This window comes from Aythya fuligula, chromosome 1, assembly GCF_009819795.1.
Source record: "Aythya fuligula isolate bAytFul2 chromosome 1, bAytFul2.pri, whole genome shotgun sequence".
NCBI classification, from domain to species: domain Eukaryota; kingdom Metazoa; phylum Chordata; class Aves; order Anseriformes; family Anatidae; genus Aythya; species Aythya fuligula.
Window position 1 is genome coordinate 98,469,624 of NC_045559.1, and position 25,498 is coordinate 98,495,121.

General features: G+C 36.3%; 1 protein-coding gene across 2 annotated transcripts in view; it reads right to left on the bottom strand.

Moving 5' to 3' along the window:
• The window catches only part of CADM2 (cell adhesion molecule 2), a 664,105-nt gene that overhangs the window by 23,699 nt on the left and 614,908 nt on the right, over window positions 1–25,498 (bottom strand). Inside the window, exon 9 of one of the 2 annotated variants that reach the window (XM_032208156.1) lies at window positions 21,047–21,166. The exons of the other annotated variant lie outside the window; for it this stretch is intronic. Within the exon in view, the coding sequence (XP_032064047.1) occupies window positions 21,047–21,166 (120 nt within the window). The remainder of the gene's footprint in view (window positions 1–21,046; window positions 21,167–25,498) is intronic. 2 annotated transcript variants of the gene reach the window in all.

Sequence of the window (25,498 nt, forward strand, 5' to 3'; positions counted from 1 at the left end):
AGAAGCAAACATTTCTGATTTACAACTGCATGTGAATTAACTGTACTTTCTCCTGCCCAGGTATCAGAAGGAGTAGTGTGAACTGAGCAGGATATGTATCTTCTTGGCAACTAGATTTTAATACCCATCATTTCAGTAAAAGCAAAACTAGAAAAATAGCATGCATCTAACAAGAACTGCAACAGCTTAATTGCTGCTCTGTAGTAGAGGGTACAGCTTGGTACTTAGAAAGGAATGTGCCTCTCTGTGGAAACTACTAGAATACAGCTTGACCTGGGTACCAATTTCATCTACTCAAGCCTTTATAGGCAAAAAGCTATAAGAGCTTTGTGGATGCACCTCAGGTCTGAACATCATCACCTTTTCTGCATGATTTCTGCAATTTTCAGTGAGCAGCAACTCTGTAATACAATAGTTTTGTTACCTGGTCTTCATAGGAGTGTTTCTGAATATGAAATCAACCTGAATTTTATGTACATCACCAGAATAAAAAAGGCCAAAGAAAAGTCTCTAACTACATAGCTCCTTTTCCCAACCAAACCAAACCAAAACCAACCCCCCCCCCAAAACAAACAAACAATCACAGAAAAATAATTCATTTGTTTTTATCCATTTTATAACATCTATTTTTTTATGGATCGATTTGTGGATTTTCTAACTTTTGAATATAGAAACATGAGGATTTGGGGTGGGAAAGACAACACACATGAATAAATCACTCACGATGTACTTCATGTTCATATAAACATATATCCTCTTTTGTACTACACTTGAATTTGCAAACTCCTTTATTTGTTTTATTTCCATATTTCTACCATGTTACAATACAGGGCTTTCAGGCTTCCATTACTATTTGGTTAATTGTGAAACCATTACTGTTATTACAAACTTGAGCCCCTCCAACATATTTCTTTAACCATACATGCAATTGGAGACATATAGATCTCAAACTGAGAACCATTATTTTTTCTCTTAGAGCAGTAAGAGTCAAATCTGATGAGCATGCTCTGTGTTGTGTTCTGTATCATTTTTTTTACCAAAGCAAATTATATAGCAGGATGCATAAATGCCTTTTTCATCTGTAATTTATATTTGCTTTATTGGGAAGGAGGAAAAATCTTAACTTGTTTTTTATTATTTTATAATTCCATTGAAACTATAGGACTTGACAGTAAAGAGTCTGAATTTGTAATTCATTTTGTTAAGATGTGTTACATCACTATCATTCACGGCAATAATGATGGAATTGAGTTGCACTCTTAAGCATCTCTGTCTCCATCATGATTAGACTTTTAATGGGCTTACTTACAAATAAAATCTTAGATTTGAGGGAAAAAACATGCAACTTCTGTAACAGTAAAACACTTTATTCAAAGACATCTTTCAGGGAAGCATGCAATACTTTAATGTTATATGAGTACATGCATAATAAGTTGCCAATTTGGTTTTATGTTTTCAGGGTTGAGGCCTAATTAAAACACACTATGACATCTTTAAAAATCATTTTCAGTGGCAAAGAGTTCCAGTATTTGCTGTTTTTCAAAAGGCTTCAGAGTCAACCCTGTCCTAGTCTTTAAATTCTACACAGGTAGATAAATGTAGCTATGTAACAGTAATCCTAACATTATAGTCTACTTAATTAATCTGGCTTTATTAATTTATAGCCAAACAGACTTCTGTTGAAACTATAAATGCTCTTCCTTTTCTCAGACTGTGAGAGCAATGATTTTTTTTTTGGTTTGGAATTCCCCACAAAAAATGTGCTGAAATCACAGACACATTTTCCAGGTACAACCAGATCCACATAGGGCAGGAAAACAAAAAATGTTCTTGTGTTGCTTCAAGAGTTTATCCAGCAGACTTTGCTACTCCTTGCTAAACCTCATTTAGAAAAAAAAGAAAAAAAAAAAGAAAAAAAAAAAAAGCCTCTTCTAAGGCTACCACAAATCAATAAAATTTCTGAATGGTCAGTTTATGAGAAAAAGGGATAACGTTGTTCTTGAAAGTTTTGATCACTTGTGTATTTATCACTGGCTTACTCTGATTTCATAAGAATTGTATCAAATGATTTTTCCTATGTTTGCTGTCATAAATAAACTCTGGTGTGGATAGTAATATATTCACTTGTTTTTTTAAATCACTAAGGTTTTACTAGCAAAATGTACTGGTAAAAGATTTGTCTTAAATAAACTGGAGTAAGGTAGAGAGATATTACAGTTGTGATTTAGTCATTTTGCAAATTTTAATATTTTTATCTGCGGTTTTAACATGAATATATTCCAATTTACTTTTCTTCACTCTCCAACAAAAAATAGCCTTGTAGTCAAAGGATATCTTAGTGAATAGCCTAATAGTTATATAGAACTAGTTTGATTTAACAGATATTTTAAAAAATAACTAAAGCTATGATTTGTGATCAGCATACTTTTGTTCATTCAAATGATGATCAATATGAGGTTTGCAATTATCTCCCTGTGCAGAAAAATCTTAGAACATAGGAACATAGGCTGTAGTAGATCAGAAGGCAACGCCATCTATTCCAATTTCCTTCATATCCAAATGAAACATACAATACATAAAGTTCCACTTGTTCACCCACCAATTTTCTGACTCCACGGTCTAGAAATTTTTTGCATTGGTGATTATTCACATCATTCACTTTTTTCACGTCCTTTCTCATTTATGAACCTCTATCATCTCCTCTTCCTGCTATCTCATTTCCAAGCTGGAGACCACTGGTCTCTTTAATCTCTCTTAACACAGAGACCATTGTAAAACACTAGTCATCCTTCTCACTGTCTCTTTCTCATTCCTATCAGATCTTTTTGATGCTGGATAACCAGAACTTCATGCAGTATTTCAAATGCAGAAGTGCAGCATTAAGCATGTAAGGCACACTGTAAGGCATGCTACATAAGGTACACCACAGATTGATGCAACAATGTGGTAATGATTGCTGTTTATCTTTCTCCTCCTCTCCTCCTGTGTCCCCATTCTACTTGCCTCACTGTCTGGTCACTGAATCCTGATGTGTTTTCAAAGAACTGGCTACAATGCTTCCCATATCTCCTTATGGAGTATTGCACCTCCCCTGCACAATCCCACCCAGCTCTTTCTTCCTCCTCCTCTCTCTGCTTAGCACTCCACATCTTTTCTTTCCCAGGTAAAATGCAGGAAAGCATTCAACACGATGAAACCCACCCTACTTACATCCATGGCACAGGATGGCTCATGACTTGTGTTTTGGTACTGAAATGATTAGGACTTCAGAAAACAAATGTGCGTCTTTTGTGTTATTCACACTTGTAAAATTTCTCAAGGTGTTTTGCAAGTGGCCTGCAAATACTGGGTACTAGGTAGGAGGGGTAGGGGGGATTATCCCTTCTGTATGTGAAAGGAAAATATGGATAATGTCTGATAGATGCCTATAAATACTCCTGCAATGAAAATGATGAAACTTTTGGTTTGTAGTAGTGATTTCAAAGGCTATGTGAATTGACAAGGTAATTGTGTATTTTTTTTTTTTCATGTACTTTTGCTACATAAATGATTTGTGAAACGGGAATGGGGAGTGTTCAGCATGTATGAGTACATGTTTTTAATTTATTTTAAATTTCTGACATAAAAATGGAGCTATACTACTGCTGCCTCGTGGCAGTAATATTTAGCGTTATCTACTATGGTGCTGCAGATGTTCAGATATGCATTCTGAAAACAAACACAAATTTGAAGTCCCATTACTTTTTCTTATTTTCAAGTGGGTTTTGCGGACACTTCAGACAGAAATCGGGTCTTATCTTAAAATTCGCGTGTTATCAAAGTTATGAAGTGTTACATAACAAGCAAATAGAGTAAATGCTTGATAAGTGCATAACAATATAAACGCTGTAAACTTATCATGAGAAATATTTATCTACAATAACACAGACTGAGTGCCAAGAAAAACAAACAAACAAACCAAAAATCTAATTTATATTCCCTTTGTCTCAGTATGCAAAGAATAAGTAAAAAATAAAATCAAGGGAATCGAATATCTGGGCATGATTATGTTGCAGCGCCTGCTCTGCAATGGTCCAAATAAACTTTCTTAAATGAAGCTGAAAGAAAGGAATCTACCCCTAATGTTAAACATGGTCCTGATCTCCCAAAGACTTCAAATACAGGGTAGCTTCACTAATTTCTGTGGGATTGCTCATAACATTCACCCAGTGTGTGTGCAAGCAAGATTGGGATGGCACCTACAGCCTGGATAAGAAGTGTGTCCAGAAGACACAAATGGCAGACCACAGGAAGACACTTATGCTAATAACACACTCTGCAATGATGTAGTCACAAGCTAATTCCATTAACATGAAATTACAACATACATGTATGTTTAATGCTACGTAAAACTGATGAAAACTTAAGATTTCAGCCTGAAAAAAAGGTACCATCAATAAAGTTTAGACTGATTAACACACTGCTACTTCTGTGGGCCCCGTTCTTCCCAATGCTTTTGCCCTACTAAGTATGTAAGAAATGCTTCCAATGCAGCACAGCTCTGCTGCTGATATAGCCTTTTGTTTCTGATTGCTGAACAACTAGCTGTGGAATACAGACAGGATTAGCTCACATTCCTAAAATGCTAGTGGGACAGCATGTACTTTAGGGCACTTACTGACACAATTCAAGAAAAGACCTTTTCCAGTGCTATGTACATTTATTTTTATATTTTAGCTGTATTTTATACACATTCAAAGCTAAACACACACCTTTCAGCAAGATACAGGCAATGCAAAGGCAGTAGTTCATGCTGATGAAATATCAGAGGATAAAACTGAGAAAAAAAATGAATCTTGAAAAATAAGATAGTGATGAAAGAATCATTTTATTGGCAATGGAAAATTAATTAAAAAATAAATAAAGAACTGGGGCTTATGGCAGACAAGGGAAAACATTCATTCTCATGGTAATCATCTCTGAAAATTCCGAGATATAGTAGAGTCACTAAGAAAATAAATCACCTACTCTGATTTCTGACCAGGATCTGAAGTTAGAAGTTAGGTTTTGGTTCAACTTCAGGATTGATAAGGATGATTTTTGCAACTCTTGGAACTGAGTGAGATTAACTCTGAGAACATTTGACTGCATTCTCATTCTTCCCTTTTCTAGCAGAATTCCAGTTAGCATACCGTTAATACTGCAAATTTGACTAAAATAACTGCACTTTTTCAACATTAGTCTTTTGAACACAGTATAAATGATCACCTTCCAACCCTTACAAAGAGAATTATAACAACTTGTTTGGAAGCATTAAATAGCCATATATTTAAAAAATCCAGCAACAGATGACGAAACCTATGATGGTAACACTTCTAAATGTTTGTGGGTTGTTGTTTTTTAATACTATATTCTTTACTCACTTGAATCTTTTTATTATACCTTATTTGGAGCTAAAAATGACCTAGATTTTCACATGTGATATTAAATGTAAAATGTCAATCTTTCCAGGAATCTATTTCAACTGGAAGTTTGGGAGTTATAGTTGAACAGCAGCTATTTAAATATTGACAACAATCTACTGTGGCCACTAGGATATAAATCTTAAGGACGAGTTAATGCTAATTCTAACACTCTGAACAAATAGAGCAACTTAAATACAGGAATATCTAAAATACTTCCCCGAGTAAATTACATCCTTTTTTAATTGGGTAATCAATAATAAAATCAACATTAATAAGGAATGTGTGATATAAACAGAAAATGTGATAAAGGAATATATGGCTGAACTGGACACCTGCAAATAATCAATGTGGAACTTGGAAAGGTTATTATGCACATGATTTTCACAAATATGAAGACATACATTTCCTTTCAATTCTCTAGCTTTGTTTGTCCTATTGCCTTCCTCAACCACCTGTTTGGACACAGACAGACACGTTCAGTTTTAGACACCAGTGATTTTAAACACTCATCAAAAGTTTAGTCTGGGTTCTCCAGTGAAGTCTGTAAAAGCATGAAGGATTAGCAGCACCATTCTGCAGCCATCAAATCAAAAGAGAGAGAATGGTTTAAAATATGTGTAATGCTACAAAACCCCAATCATATGAACCCAAAGGGAACTAATGCAGTATTTTATACGGTGTCTATTTAAAGCACATGCTAGCTCTTTAATATATGTTTCTTTGTCTTCTACATTCAGACGAAAAAATGATTTAGGTTTGTGCTTGAATATGTTCAAATGCTATGTGCTTGTACTATGTTCAAATGCTGTCGTATATCCACCATAAATTCAGAGAATTCTTCACAAAATGGTTTACTATGCTAGTATTTTGAAAGATTTTCAGACAGACTAGAAACTGGGACACAGAAATAAACAGGTTTAGTAGACTATAACATACAACAACTCAGACACATTTTCAACAGTAAAAATAAATAAATAAAAAATCCTGAAAGTATTTAAGCAGCATTAACATCCAAAGCTTTAGTCTGCTCATCATGTTCTCATTCTTTAGAACAGATGGCTTAACAGTTCAGCTTTTTTTTTTTTTTTACACAAGACAAATGATAAAATGCCTTTTACTCTGACCCATGTGTTGTCCATATTATGAACATCATTTATTCTGTTAGTATACACAAGTGCTGAGCATTTTCTATAAAAAAAGGAAGAAAAACTTTCCTGCCCTTGAACTTTCATGATGTTCTTAATTTCTCTGTAACACTACAAATTATACCAAGAGCAAGATGCTTTACACAGCATAGAACTAACCAATTTTACTATAGTGCTGAAAGTAACCACACCCTGCTATGAATTTCCTTTGTGTATGAGTTGTTTCCCTGACTGTCTATTTGACTGAGAAGGATTTAGAATTATGTAAAAACCCTACAGTTCACTCACATTCCATAATAAACATAGAGAAGCAAATTCTGCATGGAAAATCCAAACTAAAATCTCTGAGAGCCATAGCAGCAATTTGCAGCCAATGCAAAAATGACTTGGTAAGAATTAGTGGACACCACTCAAATGCACCAGGAAGCAAAAGAGTGTACGTTTTGATCACACAAAAGCAATTAGTACACTTTCCCATAGTCATACTATAATACAAGGACTTAAAATAACAACAAAAAAAAGTCCCAAAATTGACAGTAATTTGGGACTGGCAATCCACTCACAAATTACTTGGCACAAGGTCACGCAGCAGAGGAGAGCCAACCTGACTGAAATAAAAGACGAATTTCCTCTTAACATTACTAAGTCTGGAAATACTAGAAACTGATGCCTCAGAGATGAACTGGAAGAATAGGACTCCAGAATTAAGCAACCCTTAGAAGCTCAAATAACCCAGAGCCCCTATTGTTTTGTAAAAGGTGTAGCTGATCTAAAAAAAAAAAAAAAAAAAGATACAGAAGATAATCTGACACAATACAATAGCACACCAGCACAGACTACCAAAATTGCACTGTGGTGGGTAAACATGAACAGTATTGGTAGCAGGAATTGTGGGAAAGAGTCTAAAAATGTGCTCAAGAATGCAATCCAGACCAGGGACAGTGGAGACAATAACTGAGGAAAATTCAAGCCTAATTAGACAGGTTTCTCTTTGGTCTCTACTTAAAACTACACCCAGGGGAAAGAAAAAAAAAAAAAAAGTGGAAAGGCATTATATATTAACCCTATCTGATCACTTTCTTTAACAAATTAAAATAGTCATAAAAGCTGGCTACTATCAAGTACGTCCAGGGACATATCCCAAAGTCAATGCTAAAGACTGATAGGGCACTTTGAATTCATTAAAATCAAAGTTGTCTCTTCTCTGAAGGGTGCTGAATGCAGTTCATGACCTGATGTGTATATTTTAGAAACTTGTTAACCACGAGAAAAGACGTATATAAAATAAATAAAATGGCTTCCTTAAATTCTCAGTCTTTGGGATTTTTTTTTTTTTTTTAACATAACATATTCGCATAAAGATTTATATTCTGGCCTTTGTTGCCCTGGATCCTTGTCTCTTACCCTTTATGCTGGAAAAGGAAATTGTACATTAACGTAAATTGCTACTCCTGATACTTTTTTCCCTTGACTGATGGTTTTCTATTATAGGCTTACAAGAATTCAGGCTGGAAAGAAACCCAAGCATCTTGATTGAAAGGATTTGATACATTCTTTTCAAATTCATACTATCTAAATCACAGCAGGATGACTTGTAATCAAAGTTTTTCAAAAAGAACATAAATTTGGGGAAAAGGAAAAGGCCATTCAGCCCTTTGCAAGTCATCTTGGTTAACACAGTTCCTCCAGAATAGTATCTCCCTTCTTCTTTAATGACCTCAGCGCCTCCAATTCCAAACTTGGCTCAGTAGGCTATTGAAAAATTGTATTTCTCTTTGAGTGAAAAGTACTTCCTTGTGTTGGTTCTGAATTTCATTTTTTCAGTCACTTCCATTTGTGCTTTCCCGTTCAGTCTTTTATACTCTGCCAAACAGTGAGTCAAGTGTTATTGAATAAGGTTTTCCACCCTGTATTTCTCAGAGTAGATGAGTTTGTAATTCTGTCTCTCTCTCAATTTTTATAATGAAAAAAAAAAATAAAAAATGAACTGAGCTGTGATTAGGTGCAGCCATTTACAATACTGTATCCTTCAAACCAGACTTCCTTTTTGCTTCTTTCCTATAGGACGTGTTTTCATCTAGTCTTTTAAAACATTGATAGTCATTTTTTTTTGTTGTTGCCTTTTTCATTTAAGCTTAATTGACTCTGCTTTTTTGCACCTGATCTGACAGACACACTGCAGTAACACACTAGGCTCCAAAGATTTTTGTCTTAAAGTAATAGACCTATAGCAATATTCTCTATGTATTTCTAATCTCTCTCTCTCAATTGTAACAAAGAAATACATTTTAACCCTACTATCTGAAGCACAGTTCAGCTAAAAAACATGAACCACTACCAGCTCCAGCAGTGTTACAGCAAGACTTGCCCTTCAGTGTTTTCACACAGTGGCCTCCTGGAGACATGCAACACATATCTTTAGCATCCTGTCCTGCGAACACTTCTTTGGTGTGCTGCAACTCAGCCATTTCAGTGCTGTATACACTTGTATACCTCATACACACAATCCAACCTCACTGGCTGCCACCATGCTCAGTTTTCCCTATGGTGTGGACTCCAAAGGCAATACAGAACAGACAACTAAAATCACTAATGCCACAAAAAGGGATGGTTAGACATTTGATTTTGGTGTTCTAAATATTGTTAAAATATTACCTTCAAGAATACCCTCTTTTGTATTCACTATTTGAAGAACTTCACTTTGTGCAGGTTTTTATGCTGATGGTTTAAAAATCAGGTAAAACATCACATTTATTATGGACTCATAAATCCATTTTAGATTAAAAAAAAAAACAAAAAACGAAAAACAACAAAAAAAAAACAACTGAGGTGCACAGTCTGACATAATTTTATAGGAAGAAAATTAATAGGTCAGATTGAATCATCTCCAAAGTCATTCTGTGTAGATTTTACCTTTATTTTATTGTTCTGGGGAATGCTGTAGCTTCCAGTTTCACCAAGGTCATCTTTCATCCAACAAACTTAATATAATTAGTATCAATTCTGTATTTTGTGAGGCTCACACTGGAAGTTATTAACTGTGTTTCAAGTGGAGTGTCAGAGAAAGCAAGGGCAGAGAGAGTAATCTTTTCAGCTTCAAAGGCACAGTTGATGACTTTAGTTCACTGGTTAGTGAGAACGACGTGCATTTGTTATTAAAGGTGTTAGCAATAAATTTGAAACTAGAAGTATTTTTTCTCTGTTTTTCCTCCCTTTCCTCATTTTTAGACCTTGTCTGCAGTTTCAGTCTTTTTTTTTTTTTTTTTTTTTTACATTGTATATGACACTGAAACATTTCCTTTAGTTGCCCTTCCTGTTAACTGCAATGATGCCTAGTTGTACACTTTAGCTTTTATTAGTTAAGCATTTCATTAGTATTCTCACAGCATAGACTATACCAAATTTTCCTTACACAGTAACTTCAGAACAACAGACCTCATGTTTTGCTGGTACTGTCATTATGTACCCTGTAAATCTCTCCATAAGAAAAAAAAATAAAAAAAAAAAAAAAGAAAAAAAAAAGAAAAAAAAAAGTACATCTAAAACTGTTAGCCATGTGCTTTGCTACAGTTCTAATGGAGAAACAATTAAACACATTCAACAGAAGCTATTTGACTAATCTTTCTCCCTGTTAAAAGGAATGTACTATACTTCTCTTAAAATTCATCACTGAAGATATGCTTGAAAGCATAGATGTCTTTACAACAAACCAAATCAAATAGAAGTTTTAATAAGCTCCACAAAGACAATTTTTAAAAACAAATTTTGAAGCATATTTGTGGGTCTTTTCTACAATAAACATTCAATTCTGAGAGGAGAAAATGTATGGAATGAGAAGACATTTTATTGAATAAAAGTTTAACAAGAACCAATGTATGGCTGGTAACATCAGGAAAATTTGTCAGAGAAAGAAATCTTAATTTTATAACAATGAGGGTAGCGGACTGCTGAAGAAAAACACCAAGGGAAATTGTGGATTCTCCAGTTCTTTAGGTCTTAAACTAAGTCTAGAAATGTTCTGGTGGACATTGTTTTACAAAATAAAGGTTTCTGGTCCTCATTATAAATTTCAGGTGAATCTATAGAAGAATTTAGGTTGACTGATCTAGTGGCTTCCTCTGGACTCAGTAGATCACAGATCCTGATCTATGAATAACACATGAAAGTGCACATAGTCCCACTGAAAATTAATGAGTTCCTGTATATGTAGCGTATTACGTACAAGAAAGGATACTATAGTCTGTTCTCCTGTAGAAGAAATTCTTCACAAATCTGCTCCAAACCTCAAGACTACCTGTCAGCTAAGCAAAATAAACTCATTTAACCAATTTGCAAGTCAAACTGCTTGTAGAACTGTAAATATTTCATGCCAAAAGTCACTTGAAATCAATGGAATTCTGGTTCTTAGAACAGTGGGTATGAGGTAAAAATATCTTTAAAAAATTTGAATTATTTTGGAAGCAACAAGATCACTGGTGTATGAGAAATCACAAGCTCTGCTAGAGTATGAAGTTACCATGAATAATTTAAGTTTCTTGCCTCCTTTACATCTGACTACTGAAAATGCCTACATATTCATAAACGTAGGAAATGTTGCAACTGAGATCAGCTCTCAGAGCTCAGATAGAAATGGTCAGTACAGTTGCAGTTTTTGGTATACTTGGTCTTGAACATTATGTTTTATGCTGATACTGATGCCTTCAGCCCTTTCCATGTAGTTTTGTGTGTGCCTCCTTGCTGCACAGGGAAGTTGGGCAGAAGCAGTGCCAAGTCCCTGCTGTTGGTGGCACCTGAGGTGAAGTCTCAGGATGAATTCTGAGCCAAGGATTCTCCTTACAGAGAGCGAGCATGCTTCCAACACGAGAGACTCTTAATTTGGAAATTCTCTAGCACTGTTAGCTTACAATAGAGACTGTTAGACTGCATAATTCATCTGGAGTAGGAAAAAAAAACAGCGCAATCAGAGCTCAGGTTGGGAATGGTTGAATTTCTGTCGCATTGCTGAAGCCTCTTAGGAACTCAGCTATATAATGGAATCTTTATCAGACCATCAACCAATTGTGATACTTATCTGTACACTGTTGCATTTTGGGTTAAGTGATAATCCATCAAGGCTGGAAATCGCTGTGTACTTTTAAAGTTGCATACTTCATTACAGCAAGCTGACAGCTGGATGGATTTGTTAGCACTAAAAATATTTGTTCCAGACACAAAGAGCAGGTTGTTAATATAGAATATTGTGATATTTCCTTTCCCTCATGTCTTCACTGTGACTGTTTGTAATTCACATTTCATGTTCATAATGTTCATTTACGTGGCAAAGTATTAACAGTATGAAATCTATCTTTATTTGTGCTGGAATGCAACGGGCTCATTTCGTGAATAACATGACCAAATAACATGGCAATAACCTTCATCTTTTATCATGATAACTGTTAAGCATAGAAAAATACAATTCTCTAAATTCCAGATATTTTTGCTTTAGCTTGTGCAAGATACAAAAATGGAAAAAAAAAAAAAGAAAAGAGAACAAATATATTTCATGGCAATCAAGGTAACTAGTATGATGTGGATCATGTTGCCATAATTTTCATTTGTGGCTAGAATGCTTTAGTGCAGTGCCTGTTGACCACAAGATTACTCTTCAGTTGATATTACAGCTGTAAAGCCTCTTTTAACACTATTTGAGAACAGGGAACTCCACAAAGAAACACTTGTTTTTGTTTTTTTGTCTGTTCATAATATAGACTTCAGGATATTTCCATTTTTTAGTGTGCAGTGATAATGGAGGTTCATATTTAGTTTCATACTGCATGAAAAGGTCCTTCATTTCATAACTACAAACCTAGGCTACTCACTATCCCATTGTCCTGTCTTCTGTGAGCCATAAGATATCTTCTGTGGATGCAATATCCAAAATTCTTAACATTTTTCTAAAAAGAAAAATTATTTTCATGTCATTTTTGTACAGCCACTGGCTTGAAGCTAACGTGCTTGTTCTAAAATCACCACACATATGAGCATGTACTGTTTTGTCGTGATTTTAATTCTCAGTGGATATACTTAGAAATCTATAAGAATCTAACCAGCAAAGTAATATATATATATATATATATATTTTTAATGTTTGGTTGGTACGGGGAGATAGATACCTGGTACCATGAAGCTAAAGTGTAACAGGAACACCTGAGGATTCCTGATTTTCATTTTATTTTATATATCAAATCTGTGTACACGATCGACTGCACTAACATTCTTAAAAGCCACTTTTATGGTATTAGAAAAAGGCTTTTACTGGCTGCATATCTATCAAACCTAAAAAACAAAGAGTACTTTGAGTTAGAACAGGTGTTACAATCGCCTTTGTCAATCCTAATTTTGTGAGCCTTGAGAATTCACAGTATTAATTGTAACACTAGGTTTGGCTAGCAGGATGAAACACTAATTAAATGTTGTTTAGGCAAGGGAACAATCAATCTGTGTCCCCTAAAATTGGCACTGTGGACTACTAGCCTGTTGAAAATATACTTTAGAAACTTTAAAAATTGCAAGTCCTGTTCAATTCACGAGGACACAGAGAAGGCACAGACGCACGTGACAACTGCACAGGTACATGACAGATGATTTTCTTGGTAAAAAGCTGGCAGAACAGACTTAAGCATCAACATTATAGAGCTATTTTTCTTGTACCTATTTTAATCTATTTCTTTTTTCTTGTTCCAGAAACTCTAGAAACTAGTAAGAATCACACAACTTAACCAGCAAGTGAAACCAAGTGAGCTACATATACTGAAGGAGTTGGGAGAAACGTTTGGGGATCTATGAAGAAACAGACAACTTGCAAGAATTCACCTTCTTAGCTCATGCTGGGCAAAAGTATCTTGTACTTCCCATCATATAGGACAGTTCTTTTGTACCCATCAAGTACCACAGAAGAGAGGAGCACAGGACTATCTAATCATTTTTTTTTTTTCCCTTTTGGTTCTAATTTCTTTATATTTCCATAAACATCAGGCTTGAATCTCACTACAAAAGGCATATTTTGATATAATATGTTCAACTGTTCAATCCTTGTATTGGGTTTACGTGCCAAGGTTTTGGCAGCAGAGGTGGCCTCTGTGAGCAGAGCTCAGCAGCTGCCCCATGTCAGATCACAGCCAGATCCAGCCAGCTCCAAAAGGGACCTGCCGCTGGCCAGAGCTGTCTGGGAGTGACTCTGGTTGGGTCTCTGGGGGAGCAGAGTTAAGGAAGGGGAAAAAAAAATAAATCTGCATGACAGCAACTGGGAGAGAAAATGGAGAAATGTGAAAGAATCAGCCCTGCAGCCCCCAAGGTGAGTGCAGCAGGAGGGCAGGAGGTGCTCCAGGCATGCAGCAGCAGTTCCCCTGTGGCCTGTGCAGAGGCCCCTGGAGGAGCAGGCTGTCCCCCTGCAGCCCATGGGTCCCACATGGAGCAGATCTCCATGCTGCAGCCTGTGGAAGAGCACCCAGTAGAGCAGACTCTAGGCCCATAGAAAGGAGCCCACATGAGAGCAGGTGATCTGGTGGGACCTGCTGCCTGTATGGGACCCATGTTGGAGGAGTATGTTCCTGAAGGATGGACCCATATTGGAGCAGCTCTTGAAGAGCTGATGCCTGTGGAAAGCCCATATATGATCAGTTTGGGAAGGACGGCATCCCATGGGAGGAACCCCACATGGAGCAGGGGCAGGGAGCGACCACAAAGGAGCAGCAGCGATGGACTGTCATCAACTGATCCCAACCCTCATTCTTTGTTCCCCTGTGCCTCTTTGGGAGAAGAGGTAGAAGAGTGTAGATGGGGAGGAAGGTGTTTTCAGTTTGCTTTTGTTTTCTCACTGCTCTAGTCTGCTACTAGCAATAGGCAATAAATTACCTTAATATCCCTATGCTGAGTCTGCTTTGCCCATGACAGTAATTGGTGAAGGATCTCCCTGTCCATATCTCAACCTGTGAGCCTTTTTTCATCATATTTTCTCCCTCTGTTCTCTTGAGGAGTGAAAGAGCAATGTGATTGAGTTCAGCTAACCGTCAAGTGTGAAACAACCATAATCCAAAACCAACTTCTCTCAAATTTTGTCCTCTTGCTCTCTAGGTACATTAGATACCTGCTTTGGGGTTCTCCAGGGTTTGTCATCCCTGTTGCATGGAAGCATAGGATTTTTCCAAGGAGGCAAATGCCTGCCAATGAAAAGCAATGAAAAGGATGCAGACAGTGTTATATTCCTGCATCTCCCATCTGCACCTGTCGGCTAGTAGTGAACCTCAGGAGATTGGGTACCATTTCTGTCCCTAGTCTCCTCTACTTTGCTCATAATAGTGGAAAGGAATGAAAGAGCACTTTCTGTTCCTGATCACTCTGTCATCTGGTAGGAGATGCTTATTTGGGAAGGTTTCCCAGCTACTGATCACCTGTAGCTTGATGTTTTTTCTGGGTAACAGATATTAGTTCTGACCAGAGAAAGCTCCGAAAGTTTTGAACTTAGGTAGAGAGGCCTGTAAAACAGACTTGGACTTTCATCATGGTCTAACTTGGGTTTACCATGCTTTACTAGCATCCCTTCTAAACGGCTGGGCAATGAGCAAAATAAAAAATAAAAGTATTTAATGAAGTCATTATAAGATCAAGAGGTAACAGTTCTTGCAAGAGGGGAACTAAAGGCTTATTTGAAAGTCTGATGGGGAAAAACCCTTGCTTTGTATAGTCCTGCTTTGAATCTCTCTTTTTTTTTTTTTTTGGTCTATTGGGAAGTCTAGAAGTTGCATAAGTTAGTAAAAGATTATTATAAGAGAAGGGAAGATGAGAACGAAGAAATAAAAAACTGGAAAGTTGTACTTTTCTTATCTGGTTTGAGTGAAAACAGACAAAATTAATTTTTATGCTACTGCTACAGCTATAAGTAGTATATAAAACAACTAGCTTTTAGCATGCTGTCATACAATACTGCTTTTAACATTAGACAACAATTGTTTTATTAGCAGAGCTGAATGCTACTATAAGCAACTGTACTTGTTATAACTCTATCCTTGTTTCCCTTGTCCCTCACATATTCTGAATATTTTCCTGACTTTGTTGTTTCTCTCTCTGTCAGTACCTCAAAGAACCAAGTGACCTTAATCAGATGACACAAAAGAAAAATGAAGTTACAAGCAAAAAACTGGTAATGCTTAACATTCTTTTGATATGAACCAAACTGAGAAATAGAAGTATTGCCCAAATAATTCCTGCATTTTAACTACCCATAATCAGATTGCTCTTTATTTTTTTTTTCTTATGTAAATTCCAAAAATGGAACAAAAAGAAGGTAATTTTCTAGCTAAGATTGTTGAAATGCATGCTATTAAGTGGAAATATTCATACTTTGAATTTATAATAGTTTATCAAAATGATCATACCTTCAAATCTTTCCTTAATCCATTGTAAAGTCTTCTAAATTTAGTATCTGTATCTCTGTATCTCTTCTAAGAAATCTTTCTTTTACCCCAGAGCCCAAAACAATAAAATCAAAGAGAATTATAATAGAGCAGAGATTTTATTTATTTATTTTTTTTTTAAATGAATGCGTGTATTCATTCACTATCTGGACACCCTGACTGTTAAACAAACTCTTGGACTTTGTAGTGCAGCTGCCTGGGAGTAACCTCATATCTCTTATGTGCAATGACTTTTGGAGATGTTTTTAGGCATTGCTATATAAAGCTGTGAACATTCTGGCACAGTCATCATACAAGTGAGTCAGCTGGGACTGACTCAGACAGATACATGCAATAGAACTGAATGGATCTATCTTTTGACTTTGGAATGATCTTGCAGTGTTACTTTTATACCTATTTGTACGTGGGTCGTGGTGATAGGGAGTTGTGAGACTTCAGTCTTCAATAAAAAGAAGTCAGAATTACCCAGTTTTCATAATCTGAATTTTTTTTTTTTTTTTTTTTTTTTTTTTACATTGCTATGAAAGGGTTTAAAATTAAAACAAACAAACAAACTAAAAGTTGAGGGAAGGATTAACATTGTGTTAATCACTGCAGCCTAGAGAGGGTTTTGTGTACATTTGTGTGTTTAAATACTACGAGCACAAGCTTTTCTCTTCTGCGAATCCAGAAACATGAAGAGTTATTCTGAGTTGAGGTGACTTTTCCTACACTACCTACCAGTCTCTCTTCACCTATAGGACTTTGAAGGAGGTCCATCTAAATTAACTTTATACTAACAAAGGATCTCCCCAAGAGAGGGATCCCCTTTCCCCTACTATGGGCAAATCCACAGTCTTTTTGTGCCTCTTCCCAGTCATAAAAAAGGAACAATAGTATGGATCTATGCACAGTTTTCACAGATAATGTAACATAAACCTGATAGAAGGGAAACTACTCATATAGTTATTCCTTCTTTAGTCCCCTAGAATCGTTTCTTCTGATACATTTTATTCTTATTTTGTCGTACATTTCTTTGCATTCTTATTAGGCTTTAAGATACTCTTGACAAATATATAAAAAACAATACTTTCCTCTGACATCTAACTGTGTTTAGACTTCTGAGTTAGTTGGTAATGTACCAGTAAAAGAATAATTAATTCCTGAAGGACTGAGTACAAAATCAAGCATATGTTTGTCTCAGACAGTGAAAAGTTTGACAAAAGAGGATGTTTATGAATCACCATGTTATTATTCAACTGGGTCAGTAGCTTTTTTTATGCTGTTTACTAAACTCCATGCAGATTAAGACAGAGATGGGTCACACTGTTCCAGAAATAACTGATGATTTCATCCGTCCCCCCCATTAATTCAGGCTTTTAGTAATGAAGAGGTGCAGTTAACATAATGTAAAAGGCCTTAGATCTACAGATTCTGGGCTTTTTATACCCTGTATTATATTCCTATAATGGCATTTCCTGTGACTGATGTGCAGTAACATATCCTCAAGGTGGACTGTGTAAGGGTCTTGTAGAATAGAGGAACATCCTGTAAAATTTACCTAAGGTCATTCAAAAGTATCTATGATAATACTAGTGAAATGTTCTCAGCAGGAATATTATGTCAGCTGTTGCAAATCCAGTGGAAAGACTCTCATGTGTTAGAAATCCAGTTCAAAGATACAATTATCTAGCATGTACTACCCTATGATGTGGAGCAAACTTCTTCTTTAAGGAATGATCAAACAAGAACCAACAGACTACAAGAAAGAAAAATGCTGCTTCCAACCTACCTGGAAAGCACAATAAATATATATAAAAAGATAAATTGGTCTGTAGGATGAAAATATATGAATAGTGTATCAACTTCATGATTTTATGCACTCCTTCAAGTCAGAACTCTGACTGACTAAGAAGCAGAAGTGCCAAAGGAAAATATGTTTATATGGTACTTCTTGCTCAGCCAGAAGACGATACTACTGAAAATGTGATCCTCTCCAGGTTGGTTCTTATGCAACCTGTATTTCAGCTGTGTAGGTGCTTTGCCAATCTAGACAAGGTTCAGTCTAGCATTTCAGGATGAAGAGAAATGGCAGAACACAGCCCTCACAACATTCACTGTAGGTTTATGAACATTATTTGTTTATAAGTCCAAGACAGACAGGGGAGGAAGAGACCTAAGGAGAGCATCTTGTCCATTTCCCTTGGCCATGGCAATCAAATACATTGAAAGAAAGCAACTCTAATGAAGGAAATCCTAAAATTTTGATAGCTACACTGCGTCACTGCTTCCTGTATATTTTGACAGTTTCCCCATTAAACGCTTTTGCCACTAATTCAGTGGATTTATTTTCCCCATTGAGCTCAAAAAATAACTGCTCATCACAGTCCTATTGACTTTTTTTTTTTGGGGGGGGGAGCAAAACCAAACAAACCGGTGCCTTCAGCTTCCTCACAGATTATATTTTTAAACCTTCTGTTCTTGTTCTTTGGTCTGTCTCTATCTGTGGTCATCTTCCAGTGCAACACCCCTATTAAAAACAGCACTCAAGTTGTCATCCATTGCTTGGATAAAACACAAATTACTTCTGCTTTGTCCTAATCATTCACGAACAGGATCACTGAATTTCTTTATTTTTGTCTTTCATCTAATGTATTTTTATACCCTTTTGCTGTTTCATTTCTCATACCTTGCTTGTTGCAGTTAGTTTTGCATCTTGTTTCTGAATTTATTCCTGGTTTCCTGTGATTGTCTTACACTGTAACTTACACTTACAGTAATTCTCTCTTCTGTTTTCATATTTTTGTGGTTTTTGATTTCTTAAATTGTTAGACAGTACTTCACTAGTCCTACAAAAATAGTATGTCCTATTTTTCCTCTGCTTTGGGTAGACTGTCATTTTTTTATGTATTATCTTTTTCCAATACAAACTATTCCAGAAACAGCTTTCCTCACTTAGAATCATAGAATCATAGAATATCCTGAGTTGGAAGGGACCCTTAAGGATCATCAAGTCCAACTCTCGACACCGCACGGGTCTACCCAAAAGTTCAGACCATGTGCCTAAGTGCACAGTCCAATCTCTTCTTAAATTCAGACAGGCTCGGTGCAGTGACCACTTCCCTGGGGAGCCTGTTCCAGTGTGCAACCACCCTCTCTGTGAAGAACCCCCTCCTGACGTCCAGCCTAAACTTCCTAGGTTCTTTAGATTTTCTGGCCAAGAGACTTTATCTACCACTTCCTTGAAAGGGTTTGAAACAGCCTCATCTTCTCAGTCATTTTGCTGCATTCCCTTCTTTTTCCAGAAAAAGTGAGCTCTGATCTTTTACTGATTGATCACTTTCACCCAGATTTCCTTGCTCTTTTACTCTCTCGTAAGTAGTATCTCTTTGCTACTGTAGCATCAAATAGCATACTTTCTAATGTGTAATAGAGCTGAAGCTTAGAAGAGGGTCCTCTTTCCCAGCTCTTCCTCTTAATGCCAGTGATTAGGTAGTGAAAATGAACACTTAAGAGTAATGGAAAATGAGGTACTAACCGACACTTAGGAGGCAACAGAATATTTTAATAACAGTGGTACACTAAATATACAATCATATCAGAGATATAGGATAGTCATGATCATCTAACAACAAGAAGAAAACAATTAAAGACAACTAACATGGAACACACCAAGCACTTTGTCCTTCCAGAGAAATGCCCTCAGAAAGCTGAGAAGCTTTTGCTGCTTCACTCAAAATACTCTCTATAAAAGCATGCTCATCCCTACCTCTCTGTTCCTTTTCAAAACATACTCCTCTTGCTACTATTGAACCGTTGGAGCATTGGGCTGTCTTCCATGGTCTCTCCTTTATTTATTTTTTTTCCTTGAGGAAAGAACTGTTATAGTATTCTTTTTCTTTTTCCTTTTTGCTAAGACATATTTTCACACTCTAATATTAAAGCTTAAAAATGTAATTTCAGGTTTGATGTCAGTTTATTACATGAAGGCCACAACATTAAAATACCAATGCCCTATGGAGGAAGAAGCTGGGTGATCTGATACCATCATAATCTTTATACAATGGACTTGCATTTAGCTCAGCTTATTCTTGCAAGTTAGGCAGGTCACTACAACTGATTCTTAGCAGTCCTTCCAGAAAGAAAAGATTTCGTGACTGTCTCAGCTTTCTTGGGATAATTGTAACTCATCATATGAATATTGTGCTGTGATAACTGAGTATTATTTCCTCTCTCCTTGTACAACAAAAGCCATCAACAGACCACATAGGAACCTTCTCCCATTTCATACACTGTGAGAGATTACTAACTATTCCTTACCCAGATTATGATTACCTGTGAAACCTTGCAAATGCATGTGCACTATTTATTAGTCATTAAATATGACAGTAAAATTAAGCTTTATATTTTGCTCATAACAAAGAAAAGCAATACTAGAAACACACACACACACAAAAACAACAACAAACAAAAAAACCACCAACAACAATTCTAGCAAATCAGTATAGAGAAATTTCAGCTCATTTACTGTAGTTACAGTAAGAAAAAGACACCCCTAAGTTAGGAATACCTTAAATTATAAAAAACTAACAAGACTAAGATGTGATGTCTCTTTGTTACCAGGCAGGATTTCATCAACAGTAATTCCAATGCCAAGACACTTATCTTGTTTTAAACATTAGCACCCAAAATAACCAGTCTTAAAAGGTCATGTTTATTTAAAAATAGCTTGCTTGCATTTTACATTAAAGTTAATTTACTAACCTTAAAAAAATTAAATGCAAATGTATACAAATAATTTAAGCATCCTGTCAAAGTTCACATACATACCGCTAGAGCTATGAAAATATTCAAGGTCATATGAAATCTTTCTTAACCATGTACCATCATGTGGATTATTCTGTTAAATGTATATTGAACTCAAATGTCAATTTCTTTTTTTTTTTTTAAAAAAAAAAGAAAATCAAGCCTATAATTTCCTATTTATAACGTGTTTTTCAGGCCATAACAAAGAAGCATACTGTACCTCTGGTGCTGTTGGCTGTTGCCGATGTGGTTGTGCTGGTTGTTAAGGCTACAGTGGTTGTGACTGTTGCAGTGGTAAGGGAGGGGATGACAGTAGTGGGAAGCAAAGTGTTGAAAACATCTGGTGAGTGGAAAAAAAAATATAAAATAAAATCATATCATGCAAACAAAGGAGAACCATAATAGCGGTTTAATTTGTAAATACAAGTATGTCGAAAATGACTAAATTAAAACATGATTAACATAAATTATTACCGGTACAACAGCGTACCTTTAAATTCTTGACATTATATCACTCTCAATTTTTATAGTCAATCTGCTAGCATACAGAATTTAAAACACTGTTAAAATGACTGAGTTTCCACAGATCTGGAGAGTGAATGTTTAAGTGACAAGAATCCATTTCTTCACTGAGCCATTTTAAATGTCTCATATAGTAGAAACCATATACAGATGAAACATGCTGTGTCAGAGTGGGAGATGAAAAAACAACACCATCATGCTAAAATAAACACACACATGTTAACGAGAAATGGCTGTATGTTAAAAACACCCACTTTCAGACAGACTCAATGGAAGGAAAAAGGGGAGAAAATGCTACTAACTATAAGAGCTGCTTTTTCCGGATTGCTTTTCTTCTTCCCACACATTCGTTTAAGACACAGTTGTCTGCTAAGATCCAGAGCAGAGTATATTTCAAAATCTTTACCCTAATTATCAAGCAAAGTCATCTTGCAATCATCCTTAATACTTACAGGTTATCATTAATATATGCCTTAGAACTGAAAAATCAGAAAGGCCAATAATATTGTTGTTAGTAAATGTACAAATCAGAAAAGATGCAAAGCCCTGATGAAGAGTATGCTACAAAACCCTTCAGCTTCTTATCAAGTGCAGGTATGCCAAGCTTACAGCTGCCACTTCCTTGCAGAGGAACCAACAATCTCTGTTGCAAAACATTCCAGTACAGAGCAGAACATAACCAGATATACAGATTGAAAATACTTTGATTACACTGCCAGAAGCAATAAAGACCAGTATCACTTTGCTTATAAGGTGATTGCAGGTTTTAAAGAACAAACAAACAAAAGCCCTGAAGAGAACTACAGAAAAGCACTTCTGTGAGGAAGTAAAAAGCATCTGACGTTTTTCAGATTATTTATACCACAGCTTTAGAAGGAAAGGACTAGTTTCTCATCAGTTGTTCATGAGTAAGCCATTCCACACTGATTTCAGTAAAAACATTTCTGAAGGGTGCTATTCAATGCAATAAAGGAGCAAAAATCTGACCCATGATCTATCTTCTCTTGCTGTGGAAGGAAATTCAATTGGTCTCTGAGTACCATCAATTCTGACTAAAATCAATGGAAGCTAAAGCAGCTCAGCTCTTTACAATATTGGGCTCAACAGAAGACATTTTAGAGACAGGGCCCTTGAGTTCAGCATGGTATAATTATACTCTTAAGACTTCAAATTAAAATGTTTGCCTTATTTTCATGATGGATGACAGATTGCTTTGACACTTAAAAAGTCTCTTTGTCTGTAAATACCTATGAGTCACCTACTGTGTCCTGTACTCCTTTGGTGTTGATGAACACCAGCACTATTCTCTCCAGAACCTATACCTGTGGGTTTTCCCACTTTGGAAACCATCAGATCATGATCTGCATGAGATCTCTCTTTCATCTGCTGTACACTGACATTTACATCTGTTTTACAATATAAAATATTCCCAAACCAGAAAAATTAAACCAGGCTTTTCAAAAAAGCCAGCATAACTACATTAATCATCAGGAAAAAACCTGAAACATTATCTGGATGCAAGTACCACAATAATTTAACACCACTGAGTTTAACAAGCATTAGAATTACATTAATGTTAAAAAGATACGTGCCATATGTACTGATCTATGCAATTATTTCTCATAATGGGAAACTCCTTTTTAGATAAGTATCTGGTAAAAATGAAATCTAACAGGAAAAAAAAAAATCCCTACCTCCTTCATAAGGAAAGCAAAGCCTTGTTTATTAGAAAAGCTTTATAAATAAGTCTTGTAAATAAAAAAATAATTAACATGACTTATGGTTCTCTTGGTTACCTTTCTTAAATATGTCATTTACTTAAGACTATGCAAAGGCAATTCAGCTGCAACTGGAAAAGACAGCTATGGTTTTACGACAGTGTTTTTTGTTCTAAGAGCACATTGTCTACTCCGTGTGCAAAACACTGTCATAAACGAATCACTGGTGAATTTAGAAGCTCATTGTTTTCTGGTTTCTCTTCTGACTGAAGTATTTCCAGCAAGAATTCTTATATTAAAAGAAAGCCCACATAGGAAACTGAGACTGATTAACAAGGACTAGGAGATAAGTGTTTTAATACAGATACGTAGGTTCATCTTTTCTGATCACATCAAGAACAATGAAAACTTATGCAGAAATTAGTTTCCTTATCAGAGTCACTAACTGTAATGCCAAACATCAGTGCAGCAGCTTTTCAGAAGCCTCAGAGACAAACACGTTCTCAAAGGAAACATAAATGCGAGGACTAGGACTGGCTTTGTTTCTTTCTTACTAGAGTAAGGAGAAATTCACCATGCAAATGACTGTAGTTGGTCTGCTTTGCTCATAGCATTACCATTACTTGCTCTCAATAACTGAAGTACAAGATAAGAACCAGGAATCATCCTGATGAGCCTTTCATTGGCCAATGAAATCTAAGTTTACTCTGCATTCTGGGGATGCCTTGGCTCTACATAATAGAATCTCTTCTTTGACTATGTTTGTGTGTTATGGGAAGGTATGTGTGAAGTGACAAAACAGCTAACCACTTGTCGTGGTTTAACCTGGCCGGCAGCTAAACACCACGCAGCCGTTCGCTCACCCTCCCCCTCCCTCTCTGGGACGGGGGAGAGAAATGGAAAGTGAAGCCCGTGAGTTGAGATAAAGACAGTTTAATAAGACAGGAAAATAATAATAACAAAAGTAATAATAACAATAATAATAATAATAATACAATGGTGATAATAGGAAAATAATAATAATATGTACAAACAAGTGATGCACAATGCAATTGCTCACCACCCGCTGACCGATGCCCAGCCTAACCGAGCAGTCCGGCCCCCTCCCCCCGGCTAGCCACCCCTATATATTGTTTAGCATGACGTCAGATGGTATGGAATACCCCTTTGGCTAGTTTGGGTCACCTGTCCTGGGTCTGTCCCCTCCCAGCTCTTACTGCACCCCCAGCCTGCCTGTTGGCAGGACAGAGCAAAAGGCTGAGATGTCCTTGGCTTGGTATAAGCACTGCTCTGCAACAATTAAAACATTGGGGTGTTATCAGCACTCTTCTCATCCTAAGCCAAAACACAGCATTCCACCAGCTACTAGAAAGAAAATTAATTCTGTTCTAACTGAAACCAGGACACCACTCTACAGGCAACAGGTTTTGGAACTCCTGGACCATATTTCATCCTTAAAACCTATTTTGGCAGCCCAAGTCTAGATATAGATTAGCAGTCTGAAATGTACTCAAAGTCCCACATTCAAAAGACTTGAATATTTGGGCCCACCAGTCCTACTGAGTTTCCCTGACAGAAAGGCTCCTCATTTCTTCTAGGAAGATCTACGGGTTCTTGCAAAAACCCTACCAGTCTTGATATTTTTTTTTTTTTTTTTTTAATGACAGAATGCAAATCATGGACTTCAAAATAAAGAATGCAGTGCCCCTCATTCTATCCTCATTTATTGGACATGTAGGAGGTGAGTGGGGTTGGTAGCTCGCAAAATCAGACACATTGCAAATATAAACTGATTGATACTCAACTGCACAGGCTTCTTCTGTTTAAGGCACATTAATCTCATCCAGTATTCTAAAGAGGGTATGCTGTTTCATTTACATGCCAGAAGAGGGAATTATAATTTGACTGTTGCTAGTTCTGTAGGATTTTCTGTCACTGCTTTCACTTTGGGGTACACCTATCAGGCTACTAGCGAGGCAGACATGTTAATCACAGCTTCCTCTTTAACAGTTTTTGAGAGAAACGTTATCAAAGATGTTATACAGATTTGACCTCTTGAGCCCTCTGCAAAGAAGTACCTTAATAGTGCGGACTGGCAGGTTTCTGCATAATAAATGCATGTTGCAGAGATACTTCATTCTATTTTCTGGCCTTGCAGTTTCTGAATCTGGTTGTACAAAACGTTCAGCCAAAACCAAATTTTTGTTTATGACTCCCACACCCCTAATTACTGATGGTAATTATGATCAAGAGACCATGCAAAGTAGAACTTTTTAATTCAGGTAGTCATACCTAAATTAATACACCTGATCACTGTTTCCATAATACTAAAGTATTAACCCTTAGCCTCCTGTGAAGCAGAAAATAGCCATATTTTGCAGATGTGGAACCAAACATAGAAAAGCCATACTTAGAGATCTAGAAGTCAAGTA